This window comes from Trichechus manatus, unplaced genomic scaffold, assembly GCF_000243295.1.
Source record: "Trichechus manatus latirostris isolate Lorelei unplaced genomic scaffold, TriManLat1.0 scaffold00028, whole genome shotgun sequence".
NCBI lineage: Eukaryota > Metazoa > Chordata > Mammalia > Sirenia > Trichechidae > Trichechus > Trichechus manatus.
Window position 1 is genome coordinate 959,815 of NW_004443964.1, and position 18,148 is coordinate 977,962.

General features: G+C 55.3%; 1 protein-coding gene across 9 annotated transcripts in view; it reads left to right on the forward strand.

The window, feature by feature from the left end:
• The window catches only part of CCDC57 (coiled-coil domain containing 57), a 95,407-nt gene that overhangs the window by 51,718 nt on the left and 25,541 nt on the right, over positions 1-18,148 (forward strand). For 8 of the 9 annotated variants that reach the window (XM_023729185.1, XM_023729183.1, XM_023729182.1 and 5 more), the window contains 8 exons: positions 167-367; positions 609-767; positions 1,303-1,465; positions 1,940-2,074; positions 9,003-9,225; positions 10,732-10,902; positions 12,384-12,487; positions 15,121-15,309. In XM_023729185.1, coding sequence (XP_023584953.1) covers positions 167-367; positions 609-767; positions 1,303-1,465; positions 1,940-2,074; positions 9,003-9,225; positions 10,732-10,902; positions 12,384-12,487; positions 15,121-15,309 — 1,345 coding nt within the window. Of the gene's footprint in view, positions 1-166; positions 368-608; positions 768-1,302; positions 1,466-1,939; positions 2,075-9,002; positions 9,226-10,731; positions 10,903-12,383; positions 12,488-15,120; positions 15,310-16,223; positions 16,670-18,148 lie in introns of those variants that run through there. The other variant, XM_023729188.1, reaches the window with a different exon arrangement.

Below are 18,148 nucleotides of genomic sequence, written 5' to 3' on the forward strand. Positions count from 1 at the left end.
CTTGAGGACGTGAATACAGGAACAGCTCCAGCGGGAGAAAGCGTGGCGGTGCCTCAGAGAGCACAGGTAGCCTGGGAGTCAGCCGGGAGCAGGGGCAGACGCTCGGGCGGCTCGGTTCCGGGACCATGGGAGCCCCCGGGAGACCCTGGCTCGCTGTGTTTTCCAGGCATGAAGTGCTGGACCGTCTGGCCAGGGAGCGGGACGCAGTGCTGGCCTCTGTGAAGGAGGCCCACGCGGAGCAGCTGCGGGCACAGGAAGCGAGGGTGCTGGAGCTGCAGGCCCACAGCGAGAGCCTGGAGGCACGGCTGCGCCGGGCTGAGTGGGGACAGGCCGACGCCGTGAGGGACCACGAGGCCGTTGTTGCCCGGTGAGTGTGAGGTGCCCCTGAGCGCGGTCTCCAGGAGGGGCGAGGGGCTCCCCGACTCCTGGAGACACAGCGTGGGGGAGACACTGGTTTCAGCATTTCCTTTGGGGACAGGGCGTGTGTGAGTGTGTGCGAGTGTACAAGTGTGTGTACATGTGAGTGTGTTGGGGGCCCGGTGTGGGGTGGGGCTGGGTTGAGCGAGCGAGACCCCCGTGCTGTTCATGGACATCCCTTCGCTGTGCAGACTTCGAGAGGAGGTGTCGGCTCTGAAGTCCGGCTGGGACGCGCAGGTCGCTCAGCTCTCCCAGGAGGTGGTTGCCAAGGACCTGCAGGTTCATGCTCTGCAGGAGGAGGGGCTGCAGCTCAAAGCCCAGTCAGCCCGGCTCCAGCAGGACATCGACAGGTAACTGTCCCAGGCAGCGTCCTTACGGAGCACCGCCAGGGCAGGCACGGTCTAGCGCTGAGGACATGGTGCTGCACACCGCCAGGCTGTCCCTGGAGCGTCCGTGGGTGTGAGCAGGGGCGTGGGAGCCAGCTGCGAGGAGGCCTTCCTCCTGGGTGTTTGACCTGCAGCAAGTGGCAGAGGCCCAGGCCAGGAAAAGAAGAGGGCCCTCTGTGCCCAGCCTCGGCCAGGGAGGTGATGGCCGCCAGGCTGGGGTGGCCAGATGGGCTGGGGGAGACAGGTTGGGTCGAGGACTGGGCTGGTGCCTTGGAGATGCCAGCCTGCCCGGTTGGAGCAGGTTTGAGGGTACATGGGCCCAGCGAGGGAGGGAGGGGAACAGCAGTCATGGGGAGAGGTTAGCTTTTTTCATTAGGAAGATCGTATGGCTTCTTTGTATGCCGGTGGGGACGCAGGGGGAGGCTGGAGGGGAGGGGAGCAGGGAGCTTCTCGAGGTACCAAGTCCTGAGGGCGCCGGGCGCTGGGTGCTGCTTCCCAGGTACAAGCAGCAGCTGGCGGCGGCCGTGGACAGGGAGCGGAGCCTGGAGCGGGAGAAGGTGCAGCTGGCGCTGGACTGGCAGTGCCGCTGTGACACCACTGAGCGGGACCAGTACCGCAGGTCCGAGGACCTGATCCAGGGCCTGACCGCGGCCAGGGAGCAGGTGTGTGTGAGGCCCCCGGCCGCCAATCTCACGCTCATCTTCTCAGAGAAAGTGGTGGGCAGGGGGCTGGGCTCTCACCAAAGTACTTTTAAATTCGAAACAGTAAACCTCACCAAGCAGTTTGATGTGTAATGACAATTAGTCGCAGAACTGTGGCCCGCCCTGGCAACCAGCCTCTCGGGGCGTGTTCTAAACTGTGGTGAAAACGTCTGACACAACCTTTGCCAGTTCAGTGTTTTTCATGTGCGCCTTATCGGTCACATCATCACGCTGTGCAGCCACCGTCCTTCACAGCGTCTTATCACGCCGACTTTGGGGGGTGCTGCCGACGCCCCCACCCCAGGTGCTGGGAGGCGCACGGGCAGCTGGCTTCACGGGGGCTCCAGGGCACAGCGTTCTCCCCGGGAGGAGCAGGTGTCCCCTGGCTGGCCCTGCTCCCTGTGGCCCACACAGGAACGGGGCCCCCACCCCCAGGCTGTGGCCAAACTCGAGGAGGCAGAGCGGAGGCTGTGTGACAAGGAGGAGGTGCTGAAGGCCTTGGCCCTCGAGAGAGACCGGGCGGTGCATGCGCTGAGGACACACGGGCTCCTTCCCGAGAGGGAGGCTCAGGTGAGAGTGGCCCCCACCGGCACCTGTCCCCGAGCCCTCCCTCCACCCACCCGCCTCTGAAGCTCCCCCTAACGTCCGTGGGAAGCCGGGCCGCCCCGTCCGCACCTCGGTCAGCGTTTAGACGCTGGCTGCACAGGCAGGCCGCGTCGAAGCGTGAAGAACTCAGCTCAGCTTGGGAATCTGCACGACCCCCCACCAAGTGCCACGCCACGGCAGACGGTGATCGCAGGCCCCCAGAGCACTGCCCTTGTGGCTCTTGGTCTTGCTTGGCAATGGTCCTGGCAGGGAGCATGCCAGGTGCTTGTCCTGTGCCAGGGCCTGTCCCCGAACATCCTGTCTGCCAGCTTGTTTCATCTTCCTTGAGCTCAAGGTGGTGATGGGGGCTGAGGCACGGGCGTGTGGTGCCCCCTGCCCGGGAGGATCCAGTTTGCAAGGAGCAGAGCTGGGGCCGTGCCCCACAACCCCCCCCACACAGCCGTGATCACGGGTCAGAGGGGTCGGGTCAGAGGGGCAGCACGAGGCCGGGAGGGGAAGAGAGATCAAGTAAGAATGATTCTAGGCGGAAGCCCCATGGGGCAGCTCTGCTCTGTTGTGTGGGGTTGCTATGAGTTGGAATTGATTCATTGGCAGTGGGTTTGGTTTTGGTTTGTTTGCGATTGACTTTGTTTTTCCTGCCACCCTGTTGGGCTTTAAATGGGTGCATTTGCCCACAGCCAAGCTCACTGGTCCATTGCCCTGACCAGTGGACACACCTCTGCGGAGACATAGGCTGTTTCCGTCACCCCCAAAGAGCCCCTTGCCCTCCTGTTGGTGCCACCTCCCGCCCCAGAGGCCCCACTGCTCTGACTGCCCTCCCCATGATTCGCTGTGTCCCGTGGGTGGCTTGTGGTGGAGGGGCTTAGGGCAGGGTCCACAGGGCACTGCGGAGGCCGTCTGCATGGAGGACGCACGTTCACCACCTTAGGACCGTTTGTAATGCGCCGTCCACACACTCAGGTTCGCTCAGCACCTTCGTCCTAAGGAGGGTGCAGGCCCTGCTCCGTCTTCTCCCGAGGGTCCAGGTTCTAGGGCAGACAGGTCCCACTGTGGTTCTGTCTCTGCCGTATGTGAGACGTGTGTGAGAAAGGAGGTGGGTGGGCCCCAGGGTGGACGGAGGCTCCTTTGGGCGGTGACATATGTGGGATCAGGAAGGCTGGTGCTTTGGGTGGAAAGACAGCTCACAGAGAGGGAGGAGCTGGGGGCTGGGGCACGGGGAGCCTCGGGGGGGTCAGGGCGTGAATGGCCTGGAGCGGGGTTGGGACACTGTGGCCCACCACACCAACGCTGGCCGTGGCACCTTGGACAGAGGCCAGATGACTTGGTTTTTAATCGGAATGGCGCTTCCTGTCCCGCTGCTCCCATGGTCTGTGGCACCGACTGGGAAACGCGGTGTGCTCTGAGACGTCCAGACCAAAGCCTGGTCCCCCAGGAATGCAGAAAAGTGAGGCCCTTGTTTATCCCAGAGATGCTTGTCTTCACTGCGGTGATGAGCGCCAGGGCCAATGGAGGCTTTCCTCTCGTCAAGACTCTCCCACACTGAGCCTGCCTTGGCCCCCACCCACCCAGCACCCCGTGCGCTGCAGCGAACCCGGCATGTCAGCTGTGACGCTGCCTTGGCCCCCTCCCAGGCCCCCGTACGCTACGGCAAACCCGGCATATCAGCCATGACGCTGCCTCGGCACCCACCCCAGCCCCCCACTGCACTGCGGTGAACCCGGCATGTCAGCCGTGACGCTGCTTCGGCCCCCACCTACCCAGCCACCCTGAGAAGCCAGTGACCAGCTGTGGTGAAGCCACCCAGGAGCTTGGCCGAGGTTGGCACACGCCCAGTGGAGTTAGCACGGCCTTCTGAGCGGTGAAGGGAGCTGGCCCTACTCACTGATTGCATAGCTGACTTCTGTCCCTCGTAAAAGCCCTTACCCACCTGCCCAAGGTCACGGAGCCCCCAGGGTTCCCTGGAGGAGCTTTCTGGGCAGGGCGGGCATACCTCCCAGGCCCTCAGTGGTCGGCCCCAGGAGGACAGACGAGAAGCGGGCCCTAACCGCTCACTCACATGCTGTGGGCTGTCCCCTCCCACCGCTGCTGCATCTGCCAGCTCAGGGCTGTGTCCCTGCTGGCGGGCTTGCCTGAGGGTGGCCCCCGGCTGGGCGGTTGTCCCGGTGTGCTGGGGCTGGGCGTCTACAGCCCAGCCTTGTGTCCACCCTGAGGGAGGCAGCGTCCAGCCAGCTGAGAAGACAGACACGAGAGCTGACTCCAGCCTGGCTGCTCCTGGCCCTGGCGAGCTTGTGGGACCGGTGAGCCGGGCGGGGCCCCTGGGGGGACACATGGCATGGAGCCCCAGAGCAGAAGGGGGACTGGTCTCCAGCAGTGCTGCCCTCAATCCTGCAGTGCCCTTGGGGGTCACTGCCAGTGCAAGGGTCGGGTACCGCCCATCTGCGCAGCCCAGGACACCATCTCTGGGGCACAGGAAAGGAGACAATGGCTCTTTTTCCCTGGTGGCCATCCCCCAGCCATCTCGGCTGCACTTCTTCCCCCAGGCTGTCTCAGAGCTTCCACCCCGCAGGCCTGGGAGGCTGTCAACTGGCTCGTTTCTTTGTGAAATAAACAGTGGGCCTTAGAAATGGTTTGGGGTCAGGGTCAGTCAGAGCCCCACCCACCACCCCACCCAGGGCCTGGGTGGCAGGACCTTTGACCCTTGGGGCCCTCAAGTGAGGCTGCTGTGCCCACACGGAGCATGAGCTGCCCTCTGACCATCGGGTCACCAGAGAAGAAGTGGAAACCCCCCGGGACATCTGCAGGTGTGAGCTTGGGCCAACCCAAGGGGGGGGGGCGCTTTGAAGCCAGGACTGGGGGAGCGTGCTTCACAGGTTTCTAGCTGACAAGTGGAGTGTGAGGTGATAGCAAACCTGCCTTCCTGCCCACCGGGCACTAATAGCGAGGAGAGCACCCCGTAAAGGGAAGACTTTGGGGTAGGTGGCTGCCGTTAGTGGGCTCTTAGGCTCCAGAGAGGAGGTGGACGCTCAGTTGGGAGCAGCAGGGGGGTCTGCTTGTGAACTGAAGCACCGGCTCTTCCTGTGCAAAGGCCTCACCACGGGGGTGGGGTGTCTCAGGAAGGGGTGGGGAGGGGAGGGGAGGCTGCAGCTGGCTGTGAGATCCAGCAGGCTTCAGAACAGTCATTTGAGGTCCATACCGTTTGCGAGGTCTACCCACAGGGCTTTACGAGGTTGATATGGTCAACCCCATTGACAGATGAGGAAACTGAGGCACAGAGAGGGGGTTGCCTGCCCCATAAGTGGTAGAGGGAGAATTTGAATGGAGCCAGGCCAGCACAGCGTCATGTCCCAGCCCTTCTGCCCTCTGGTGCTGGAAGCAGCCTGTGCCATTCTGCCCAGCAGAGGGTGGGATATTCCCCGTGGTCAGGAACACGCGTGGAGGTGGGAAGGCTAGGTATCTGCAGAAGAAGGAGTCCCCATGTCTGGAGTGAAGGAAGTGAGCCGTGAAGTCATGGGGGCAGGTCCGGAAAGGCAGGGGGGTGGTGGGAAGGCAACAGGTAGGAACTGGGGTTCAAAAAGGAGCGGTGGCTTTATTCTGGGCCTGAGAGTGATACCCGGCCACGGCAGAAGTTTTCAGAGCTGTGGTTCAGCATCACGGTCTTCGGAATTGACCGAGGGTCAGACCAGCTCAGCCACTGTTTGGCTCTTGGAGCCTCTGCTTGTCACTGTGAAGAGAGGGCAGCTTTCCCATGGCATCAGTGCGGGAAATGGGTGAGATAGCATAGGTAACGTGCTTAGTGGGACCTAGAACATGGCCTCATAGGCGGCTGCACTCATGAACCATGGTCATCATGACCGGCAGTGTGGTGGTCTGGGGCCTGCCACGCATTTGATCTTTACTTGGGGAAATTGTTTCTCAATCTGTGAAGTGGGTCCCCCTCTCAGTGTGGTTGTAGTGTCAAAGAGATCCAGCCCTTGGTCAGTGTGACACCTGGTGACCTGGCAAATGTGGGCTAGTGTTATTCTTGACAAAGAAAGAAATAGAGATCAGCCACAGTCCTGCCCACTCAGACGTGGTGATCTGTTTCCTTCTAGTCTAGTCTGGTCTATGTACATCTGTATATATCACCTATATTCCTGTGTTTTTATGTACAGTAAAACCTGCAAAAGGTGGAACTTGTGTAAGGCAGAAACCTGTCAGAGAAGGAAAACTTAAGTATTTTCCACTAACAGAGCAATAGAAAAGTGGCAAGACTGCACGCTGTCAAAGGCGGAAAACTTGTGAGACCAGGAAAAACAAGGCAGTCCCGTCAAGTTCCGGCTCTCATGGGTTTCACTGTAGTTGAGGTCATGCTATATGTCTTTAATCCTTTTTTCACCTACGTTCCACCATAAATATTTTCCTATGTCATTACGTTCTTCCGAAACATAATTTAAGTGGTTGTACATTTTACCATATGGCCGTAATTGGCCCAGCCATCCTTCAGTGTTGGCCATTTCGATTGTTTGCAAATGTTGTTGTTGTAATCCTGAGGTGGGCACTCCTGGTCAAAGGGTCAGTTCTGTTTGCAGTCTCCTTTTCCCAGAGCTGTTTAATGCCCTCCTCTCATGAGCCTGGGCGGATTTCCTTCTGGTTAGCACGCAGGAGCCCACGAAGGAGCTGGCAGCAAGTTAGAAAGTCAGAGCATCAGGGAGGGAACCAGGCCTGGCTTCCATTTTGTCCCTGCGGCCTGCGGAGCTGGAGAGCACGCGCGTGTCCTGTAGGAAGACGTATAGTGCTGGGTAGGCAGGCCAGCCCCTCAGGCAGCCTTGAAGCAGAGAGCTGGTACTTTGGCCAAGCCACTGCCTGTGGAGGACGGGGGTCTTGGTTGAGCTGAGACACTGAAAAGGAACAAGAAATGAGCACGTGTCAATGCACTCCTAAATGCCATCGCTTTTACACACCTCTTGTGTTCCCATAACTGTCCTGTGGGGTAGTATAATTATCCCCATATTTTTTTTGGGCAGGTGACAGTGAGTTTCAAGGACCTTGTTACCCAAAGATAGTAGGAGTGAGTTTGGGTACAGATAGCAGAAGAGAATTTGATCTGCCCTCCCCTCACGGTGACAGTTCAGGGCAGGGACAGCGGCAACTTCCCATGCCCCAGGGCTGGGGCTCCTTTGGTTCTGGTGCGGGCCGGGCAGCAGGCAGAGGTGGGCTGGAGTAGGGCCCGAGCGGCCTGGGAGAGGAGTCTGGATTTTTTGGCTGGAATGTTGCAAGAGTGGGCCATGTTCTTCTTGCACCCTGTTGGGTGGCATGTGATAACTTTGATTGCTTCATTAAGAGGGGCCTCACTGTGAAGTTGCTTTTTAAAATACTTGTAATCTTTAAGTATTTTGTGGGGAGATACTTTGAGACTATGTAACACCCCCTCCTGTTATTCTTTCACCCAGTATTTCAGCATCTGTTGTTTCTTGCCTGGATTACTTACCACCATGGCTGCCAAATGGTGATTTGCTCAACCTGTCATCCCGTCCGTGCGTGTGGGTTGGCATCCTGTTGTAAGGAGGCGCTTCCGCTTCTTCCCATTTATTTGTGTGTCTGTTTGTGGACATCAGTGTAGACTCATGGGTTTCCATTATTCAGGGGATCATAATCCATTACTATCATTGCTTTCTCAATTTACTTCTTAAGCTGTATGCAGTGTATAATTCTGGGAGTTTTGGCAAAGACAGGGTAATGCAACCATCACCATCATGGAGACACAGAACAGTTCCATCACACCGAAAAATCTCCCTCGCACTGCACCTTTGTAGTCAGCCCCTCCCACCACCCCGAGCCTCACCCTGAGAACCAGCGGTTTGTTCTCTGTCCCTCCGGTGTCGCCTGTTCTCGGATTTCATATAAAGGGCGTCACACGGTGTGTGGTGTTTTGAGTCTGGTCGCTTCCACTCACACAGTGCGTTTGAGGTCCCCCACATTGCTACCTGCCTCAGTGTTCCATCACTCTTTATAAGTGCTGAGTAGTGTTCCATGGTAGGGACGTGCCACTGTTTGTTTGCACATTCACCTGTTGAAGGACATTTGGGTTGTTTCTAGTTTTTGGTGATTGTGAATCGAGTTGCCATGAATATTTGCTTACACAGGTTCTTGTGTGAATATAAGTTTTCATTTCTCGTGGGTGAACACCTCGGAGCACGATCGCTGGGTCATGTGTCGAGTACATGTTTACCTTGCAAAGAAACCGCCCAACTGATTTTCAAAGTGGTGTACCGTTTTGTATTCCTACTAGAACACAGTTGCTCCGTATCCTTGCTGGCGCTCGGCATTGTCATTTTTTAAGTCATTTAGGAGTACGTACTGACATCTTAGCGTGGTTTAACTTGAGTTTTCCTAATGACTAAGGATGTTGAGCGTCTTTTCATGTACTTATTTGGCGTGCCTCCGTCTGCTTTCATGAAATGTCTGTTCAAGTCTTTTGCTCATTGTTTTATTGTTTATTTTCTCGTTGTCGAGTTTTGACAGTTTTGACAGTTCTCTGAGTTTTAGCAGAGCGTAAGGTTTTCATTTTTCTGAAGTCCGATTTCTTGTTTCTTTTATGGATTGTGGTTTCAGTGTCACATTTCAAAACTCTGCCAAACCCAGAGTCACAGAGATTTTCTCCTGTGTTTTTTCCTGAAGGTTTTATAGTTTAACAGTTCACACTGGGGTCTGTGATCGAGTTTGAGTGAATTCCTACCTGAATGTTGAGATACGGCTCAAGTTCTTTTTGTGGATGTGGATTTCAGTTGTCCCAGCACCACTTGTTGAAGAGGCTGCCCTTTCTCCACTGAGCTGCCTTTGACCCTTCGTAAAAAAATCACTTGGCTCTACTCGTGTGGCTGTGTTTCGATAGTTTTCATTTCTTGTTTGACAGACACCCTTACGGCATCATGAAGAAGCAATAAGTCAAGCTTTTCCGTCGAGTGAGATCCAGCAACTACAAGAGCAGAACATGAGCTTGCGGAATGCTATTGCTCAGATGAGGAGGGAAATGGAGGCGCTGAGTGATCAAATTCTTCCTTCTGCCCACTTTGGAGAAAAGACCTCAGATACAAACCAGCCTAATCCAAATGCTGCAGCAGATACTGCCACTCCTGGTGTGTGGGTGTGTGTGTGAGAGAGAGACGGACAGACAGACAGACAGATAGAAAGACAGAGGGAGAGGAAGGAAGGGGGCAAGCACAGATCTCTACTTGGTTCAAAACGGTCTCAGAGTCATATAAATTAACATTCCCTTTAATAAATCAAAGTATGACAGTGCTTTTCCTTTAAGAGAAGGGGTCTTAAGTTTTGTATCTAAGACAGAACTTTTCATTGGTAAGTGGAAGGGAAAACGTGAAGAATGCGTGCGGCACACTCAGGCTGGACAGGACTGTTGAACACGTGCTGTCACAGAGGCGCTGGTGGTGCACCAGGCCTCCTACCCACAAGGGGGTGTCATATGGTGTAGCTGAGGTGGGCACACCACCCCCCTGTGCCTTGTCCATAGCGGAGGAGCCGCAGAGGTCGTGAACGGGTGGACAGGAGTCTCTTAGTGTCCCTGTGCCAAGGTATACGTTGTCCACAGTGTGCCCAAAAGCAGGTGGGGTCGAGGCAGGTATAAGTGCAGTCGTGCGCTGCATAGTGTCCATTCGGGCAACGTCCGAGCGCGTGCACATCCGTGGCCCCATGAGGTTATGATAGAATTCAGAAATCCCTACTGGAGAACGGGACATAGCAGACGTAACCAAATGTAGTGAACAGAACAGCTTCCTAAACGCAACACGTGTATCTCGTGTCTCTTGTATGCAAAGCAATTGCACTTCCAGGTGTATAAATGGTACAGTAAGTTGTAGAGGGAGATTATTTGCCCCAGCAAATAATATGGTGTTCACGCAACGTCCAAATCACATAACAAATCGTGTACGTTGTGTCGCATGACTGTATTTGCTCCTGGTCCCTAGACCCTTAGAGTACATGGAGGCTGAGCTGGTCTGAGGGTGGTGCCCTCTGGTGGCTGAAGGAGGGAAAGATTTATAGGCTATCTTGGTTTCCTAGGCCCGCCGTAATAAAAGGTACCACAAGTGGGTGGCTTTAAAGAACAGGGTTTGTTGTCTCACAGATTCAGAGGCTAGGAGTGCAGATCAGGGCATCAGCTTGAGGAGAGGGTCCCTCCTTGTCAGTAGCCCTGGGCGGTCCTTGATGTTCTTTGGTTACAGACAATCCTTGGCTGTAACCATGGCGCCTGTCTTCCCTTTGGTGTGTCTGTGTCTGTTCTGTTCTCTTGTCAGACACCTCTCGGAGGGATAGGTTTAGGACCCGCCCCACTCTGGTATGTGCTCATTAACATAACAAGAAAACTCCTCTTTCCAAACAGGGTCATATTTACAGGTACAGGGGTTAGGACTTCCACATAACTTTTGGGGGACACAGTTGAATCTATAGCACAGTCATGGCCCATGGATAGTGTGAGCTCTTGAAAACAGCTGTCAGGGTCCGGTAGGCAGGAGAGGACGGGATGGTGAGCAAGCAGGCACCAGAGGGCTGGTAAGTGCTGCGCCTTTATGCTATGGATGTGAGCACACATGTGTGCATTTATTCGCTTTTTATTTTGTTTTTGGCAGATTATGTTCTGGCCCTCGAAGCAGAAATACGAAATCTAAAGCATAAATTTAAAACACTAGAAGAACAGTTAGAAGATATCTTAGAGCCTTCGAAGATGTCGTCTTTTGCTGAAGTTCAGCCCGATGTCTGTGCTGCAGACAGCGCTGCTGGCGAGGGTCCCATCTTATGGGGTGAGTGTGGCCACAGGTTGCACCCCGCTGGGCCTGTCTCTCCTTGGTCCTTTGGCTCCAGCAAGTCGTCTTTCCTGGAGTCTGTCTTTGGGCTCGTTGGTGTTGCTGGGGTGTGGGCAGCTTTAGCACTCAGGCTGGGATATATGTGCAGGAAAGAAAAAACGGGATAAAGCAAGGAGCTCACTGCCAGGTCGCCCCTTGAATCCTGAGGTCCCCTCATCCTCACCTTTCAGAATTGTCTCATCACTGCTCCTTACGTTCTGTCCTTGGCTTTTAGTCGTGATGAGTGAGGGGGTGGGGTGGAACACACATACCCCATCTTGTCAGAACCAGAAACTTCAGTCAGCTTTTGACCGCTGAACCAACTTGCACTTCTGGAAGAAACTCAACGTGTTGTGATATGTTCTTTTTATATATTGCTGGATTTGGATTGCTAACATCTTGCTCAGAATTACTATTTTTCATTCATGAGTAAGACTGGCCTGTAATTTTCCTTTCTCATAATGTCCAAGTTTGGGAATCAAGGTTATTCTGGCCTCATTAATGTGTTGGGAAGTGTTCCCTATTTTTCTGAAATAGTTTGTTTCAGATTTATGTCAATTTTTCCTTAAACCAGTTGGTAGAATTCAACTTCGAAACCTCCTGGGCCTGGGGTTTTCCTTGTGAGAAGGTTTTAGATCGTGAGCTCAGGTTTCTCTCCTAGTTACAGGACCACCCAGATTTTGTTGTGTCATCTTTTATATTTTACTAGAAAATTGTCCATTGGATCTAAATTTTTAAATTTTTTGACGTAAGGTTGCTTAAAGTATCCTTCCATGATTTTTAAAATGTGTCTCGGATCTGAAATGATAGCCCCTTTTTTCATTCATTATCTTGGTTGTTTGTTTCTGCTGTCCATCTCTCACACTCGTTGTCTTTTTCTTGCTTAGTCTTACCAGGAATTTATCTTTTTTTGTTCCCACCAAAAACTCAGTGTTGGTCTTGCTGATCTTCTATTGTACATTTATTTTCTGTTCCTCCTACTTTATTTGGTTTTAATTTGGTTGTTCTTTTTCTAATTTTCTGAAAGGAACATTTCACCTGTCTGAATTTCAGCCTTTCTTATTTTCCAAACGAAGCATCTAAGGCCGTTAATACCCCTGGAAGGACAGCTTCAGATGTATTCCTTACGTTTTGATAGGTAGTGTTTTTCTTATTATTCAGTTCGATATATTCTAGTATCCATGGTGATTTCGTCTTTGACCCACGGGTTGTATGGATGTTTCTTCTTGATTCTGAACAGACGACCCTGTATTTAGTGGGGAGGCTAGCGCAGGCTGGGTTCCGCTCGACACTTGGTGGTGCTTGGGGTTTTCCCTCCGTAGGAGAGAGCAGAGGAATATTCCTGGATAACACTCGCCAGAATCCCTAAAGAGAGGAAAGTGTGAGTCCCTGGAGGCCTTGCTGTGGTGGCCGGGGCCTAACGGGTATCTTCTCTGCAGGGGCCCCCCCTCAGGCCGAGGTGGCGCCCACCGTGCTGGCGTGCAGGAAGCTCGCAGGCAGGGTCCGTCTGCTGGACTGCCTGGTCTCGAGGCTCCGACAGAAGGTAAGGCCGAAGGTCAGAGCTCACGTCCCGCAGGCTGTCACACTGCAGCGCCGCCATCAGCTCAGGGCCGACGGGGGGAGTGAGTCCTGGCGACCACGCGCGCGCCACGGGACCCTTGGGCGGGGCGTCCTGTGCTCACCTGATCTCGTGTGTGTGAGTGTGTCTCTGTGTGTGTACCGTATGCCAGGTATGTGTGACCTGTGTGTGAGAATGTATGTATGTCTCTGTGGTACATGATTGTGATTGTGTGTGTATGTACCATATGCCGGGTATGTGTGACGTGTATGTGAGAGTGTGTGCTGTGTGTGTGCCCTATACTGTGTGTGTGATGTGTATGTGAGAGTGTGTGCTGTGTGTGTGTGGTTCGTAGAAGGCGCGCAGTCAGACCCTGGTGATGAGAGCAGAGGCCTGGAGCGGGAAGGGCAGCGCGTGCGGGTGGGCCAGGTTCCCAGCGTCCCCGGGGACCCGTGTGGACTCCAGCGGCTAAGCTGGTGGCAGGAGTACCGACATGCGGGTGCTTGTCTCTCGTCGGTGCCCGCGCCCTCACAGCCCGAGGGCCAGGTCATGGTCAGACGAGGCTGGCCGCATCCCAAATCCCAGCGCTCTCCGCCCTGTTGCACGTGGATCGCCACAGGGTCACAATATTTGTTTCTCCAGTGAGAATTTGCTTCCCATTTTCAGATCTTTAAACATAGGGTCTGTTTAGTTTCTGTCTGTCTATGGAGGTCAGAGCAGCCCATGAGAGTTGAAGGCTGCTTAGTGTAAAAACATTTCCCCATGTCTTAAGTACTTTGTTTGACGGTTTGGTTCGTTTTTCTCCAAGGGGACAGGGCACGTGCGTCATCACCGTCTCTGGGTACAGAAGGCTCTGCCCCCACACAGACCCTCGGCGTCCCTCTGACTCCTCCCCTGGGGGCCCACAACGCTGGGCCTGGCTGGATGGAAACGTTCTGACTTTTACCCGGGGGCGAGCAGGAGGCACTGGGAGGGGAGGCCCCAGCAGGGAGGCTTCCTCCCTGACCCCAAGTGTGGCGCTGCCCCAGGCTGCCCCTCACATCACCCTCCTGGACGGCCCCGTCCTGGGGCGGCACGCGGCCTGATACGGAGCTGTGCTTTCCACCTCGGCTCCTTTAGCACTTTACCAGGATCTGCTCTTGTGCTAGAAGAATCGCTTTTCTAGATGAATTATTTCCGCCAGGATGAGTTGTCTCCCCAGCCTTCACGAGAGCTAGCCACCCTGAGGAGGCTTGCGGAGATACAGCTCACGCGCGCCCAGCTCACCACTTACAGTGACCCTCAGTGGTTTTAAGTGCATTTACAGAGCTGTGCAACCAGCACCGTAGTCAGCTCCAGAACATTTTATCACCCCAAAAAGAAACTGTTACTCCCCATTTCCCTCCAGCCTCCCGGCCCCAGCCAACTGCTAATCTGCCTCTGTCTCTGGGGATTTGCCTGTCATGCAGGTTGAGGCCTCTTGCGTCTGGCTTCTTTCGCTCAGCATAACATTTCAAGGTTCATCCCTTCTTAGCATGTGTCAGAACTTCGTTGCTTTTTATGGCTGGATATGTACAAACCACATTTCATTTATCCACCATCCGTTGATGGACACCTGGGATGTTTCCACCTTTTGGCTATTGTGAATAGTGCTGCAGTGAACATTCATGTACAAGTACCTGTTTGAGTCCCTGCTTTCAAGCCTCTTGGGTCTTATACCTCGAGCGGAATTGCTGGGTCATGTGGTGATTGTATGTTCAGTCATTCGAGGGACTACCAGGCTGTTTTCCACAGCAGCTGCCCCATTTTACATTCCCACTGGCAATGGATGAAGGTTCTGATTTCTCCACATCCTCGCCAGCACTTGTCATTGTTTTTTGTTGTAACCATCTTGGTGTGTGTGAGGTGGTTTTGATTTGCATTTGCCTGCGACTGATGACACTGAGCATCTTTCCTGTGTTTGTTGGCCACTTGTGTATCTTCTTTGGATGTGTCTGTCCAGATCCTTTGTCCGTTTTTAAATTGGATTGTTTGTCTTTTTGTTATTGAGCTGTGAGAATTCTTTACACGTTCTAGATTCAAGTCCCTCAGCAGATCTATAATTTTCAAACATTTTCTCCCATTCTGTGGGTTGTCTTTTCACTTTCTTGATAGTGTCCCTTGAAGCACAGAAGTTTAAATTTTGATTAACTTTGAAGCAGAGCTTTGGGGCCACTGCCCTTTGTTGCTGTGGACAGGGACTTCCCTCCTGACAGCCTCAGCCCCTCCCCCTTCCTGCCCTTTGATGCCCCTGCTACCTGCACCTATTAGGGGGCCTCAGTTCCTGCCTGGGATTCGCGTTCAGGGAGAGGGTTTGAGGCTCCTCCCCATCGCCTTGGGGCCCAATGTGGGCTCTGCCCCAGCTGCCTGTACCCCCACATCCCTACAGCCCTGAGACTCAGCTGCCCCAGGGGCCTCACCCTCGGGATGAGGGAACCTACCAGCCGGCCAGGGAGAGTGTCTTCCCTACTTCCCACCTCTCTGCTCTTCTGGTGTGCTCCCTGGCCTCCCTGGGACCTGCTCCCTCAGACCTGCCCCCTCAGATGTGCCCCAGACCCCTGAATCCTCTCCCTCCTGACCCACCTCCTGGACAACTCTAGGTGCTGCAGAAGCCCCCAGAGATGGATGCTGTCCGGCTCCAGTTACCCCACGAGGTGGACCAGGCGCACGTGGAGGTCTTGGAGCTGGGCAAGCAGGTGGCTGAGCTGGAGAAGCATCTTGGCACCACCAGGAAGGAAGGCGGCGAGGCAGTGGGTGGGACACCAGAGACCACGGCCACCAGGAGACAGGTGAGCAGATACCCAGGGGTGTACAAGGACCCTGCAGGAGCCATGACTAGGAGCAGACTGAAGCAGATGTAGCCCCTGGCCCCCTGCTCAAGGAAATCCTGGGCGGCCAGGTGTGGCTCAGTGTCTCAGGACGAGGGTTCAGAGGGAGATGAAGGGCAGGAATGTGGTGGGGCCGTGGGGTGGGGCAGGACAGGTGTCTGTACCTGCTGGAGAGTCATGCTGTCCCCAAGGCCCCGAGATCCCTGGTCCCCACAGTCCTGCCCCGGGGGCCTTGCCTGGTCTGCTGGCCCTGCAGGGTGGTCCCTCCCTTTGCTGTCGCCCCAGCGTTGCTCATGTCCTGGCTCAGCGTGGAGCACGGCTGACACTCTTCTAGCAGGCAGGGCCCAGCCCCGCCCCCAGCCTGTTCAGAGTGCAGGACGTCATGTCAATGAGCACAATTGAATAATTAAGGTATCAGTTTGCATGGAGGAACTCAACCCTGACCCCAGTTCCTGGGCCAGTGGCCAGCCGATGCCGCGTTCCTCATATGCACGATCCCGGATAGCGCCCCCCTACTCAGTGAACTTGAATGCCAGGATGACCTCAGGTCACCCCCTGGGGTGCACAGGAAGCATGCGCGCCCTCCCTGGCTGGGCTCACCAGGGCCCACCAGAACAGCTGCACAGCAATCCAAGCCCCTGGGGAAGAGGCCTATGCTGGGTGCTAGGCGCCGGGCTGCTCACGTTGGGGGTGGTCACAGCACGGAGAGGGGTGGCAGAGACTGGGGTGCTGCCATGGCCACGCGTGATTGGATCTGGCCGTATCTGTGGGCACGTGTGCTTCCAGCGTGCCTGAGAGGACCTGGAGGCAGAGACTCCCAGGAGCCATGAGCACACCCAGGCCCAGAGCCTCCTCTGTTTCTTGTGCACTCACAGAGCCAGGCTCCATGGAGAAGCTCCAGGGATGCAGGAATCAGCCTGGAGGGCTCCGTGGACCAACGGGCAGTCAGTGATGGTGGGAGGGAGGTCGGCCAGGGAGGAAGAGGAGAGCATGCATCCACATGTCCATCCACGTGTGCGTCCATCCATGTGTCTGTCCATGAATGCATCCTGCATGGGTAGACAGGCAGGGAGGAAGCTCATCCCTGCAGTGAAGGTCAGCTGTCAGCGTACGGGTCCGTCAGCGGGCTTATCAGACCTGGATGGAGTCTGATGAGAAACAGGATATTTTACAGCCTTGAGTCTCTCCCAGAAATTACTTATTAGTGACAAAGGTGAATAGTGAGTCTTCAGTGGAGAAATGTGGGGGCCACCACTTAACCAAGTGAACAAAGCCAATGTCACCAATATCGGGACAGACGGACACCCCACAGCTCTGCACAGGACACGCCACAGGGGACACGGTGTCCCTTCTGGGGCCCCTGCGAAGGTGCAGACCCTGGATGTAACCTCGAGGATGTGTCAGACGAACCCACACTGAGGGGCGTGCTACAGTTGTCAGCATCATGAGGACAAATGCAGGTTCAGGAACGTTCTGGAAAAGGAGACAAGAGCCTCAACAACTGAATGACTGTGGGATCCCGGGTGATCAGGGACATTCCTGGGACAGTGGGCCAAATGTGAAATGTGGCCTAGATTGCAGGGCTGTGTCCAGGTGGCACTTCCAATTTTGATGGCCATGCTGAGGTTACAGAGGAACGTCCTTGTTGCAGTTTAAGGCATGAAGAAGCACAGCGTCTCCAGTTACCCTGAAATGCTTTAGGAAAAAACGTACGGGGGTGGATAATGACGCAAACGGGCAGCTGTTGCCCTGTGAACCTGGGTGGACAGCACGTGGGGCACCTCCTGCTGTCCTCACAGCTCTTCTGTGAGTTTGAAATTCCAACAGATAAAAAGCTACCGCCACCCCCCACAGGAAGAGCCTAGCTTCTCCCTGGGCCTGCTAGCTTCGCCTTTGTACTGTGATCCTGGTGGGGGACGAGAGACCAGTGGGTAGACAGACAAATGCCGTCCCTGGAACCACCTGCTCCTGGGGCTGCAGGGCTACAGCCTTGGGCCTGGCCGTCTGCGTGTGCCCCGGCCACCAGGGGGCAGTGTGTCTCCGTCGTCCGACATCACTGTGGGCTGGGGGTGGCGACATTGGCTGGACCGCATGGAACGTGAGGGTGCAGACCCCTGCTGCTGGCCCTGACAGAGGGCTTCTCTGTGGAAACAGAATTTCAACAAACCAATCTCCTCTTGTAATTGTCCGGGTTTGTCGGGACATCATCGTGTCCTCGCCAAGATGCTGACTTTGAACGCAGAGCAGGGCTGGGCCTCTGGGGTCAGGGGGTGTGGGCCAGCAGCTCCAGACATTCAGCTTGTATCATGGAATCAGTACTCTGGGGAGGAGCTGTAGAAAGGTATCACAGTAAACTGAGGACTTGACCAGTCAGTGATGCCCAGGGAGGCAGCCTCCTGTGACCTCCCAGACACAGGCAGAGGCTCACCGACAGGCCCCCATGCCCAGCTTCTGACCGAGAAGCTGGCTCTGCCAGAGCCTGAGCCAACCACCGCAGCCTGGGCAGCTTCGGAGGTTCTGCTTTAGAAGGAATTTGGTTCTAATCTCTACCTGTTTCGAGGTTTTCTAAATTTCAAATTCTAGGACTGCTCTCCTCACGTCAAATAGCCCACCAGAAGCGTCCCCTCCCTCAGCTGTCCCCTCATCACAGGCCCGAGTTCCCTCCCTCAGCTGTCCCCTCATCACAGAACTGGGTCCCCTCCCCTCAGCTGTCCCCTCATCACAGGCCTGAGTTCCCTCCCTCAGCTGTCCCCTCAACACAGGCCTGGGTCCCCTCCCCTCAGCTGTCCCCTCATCACAG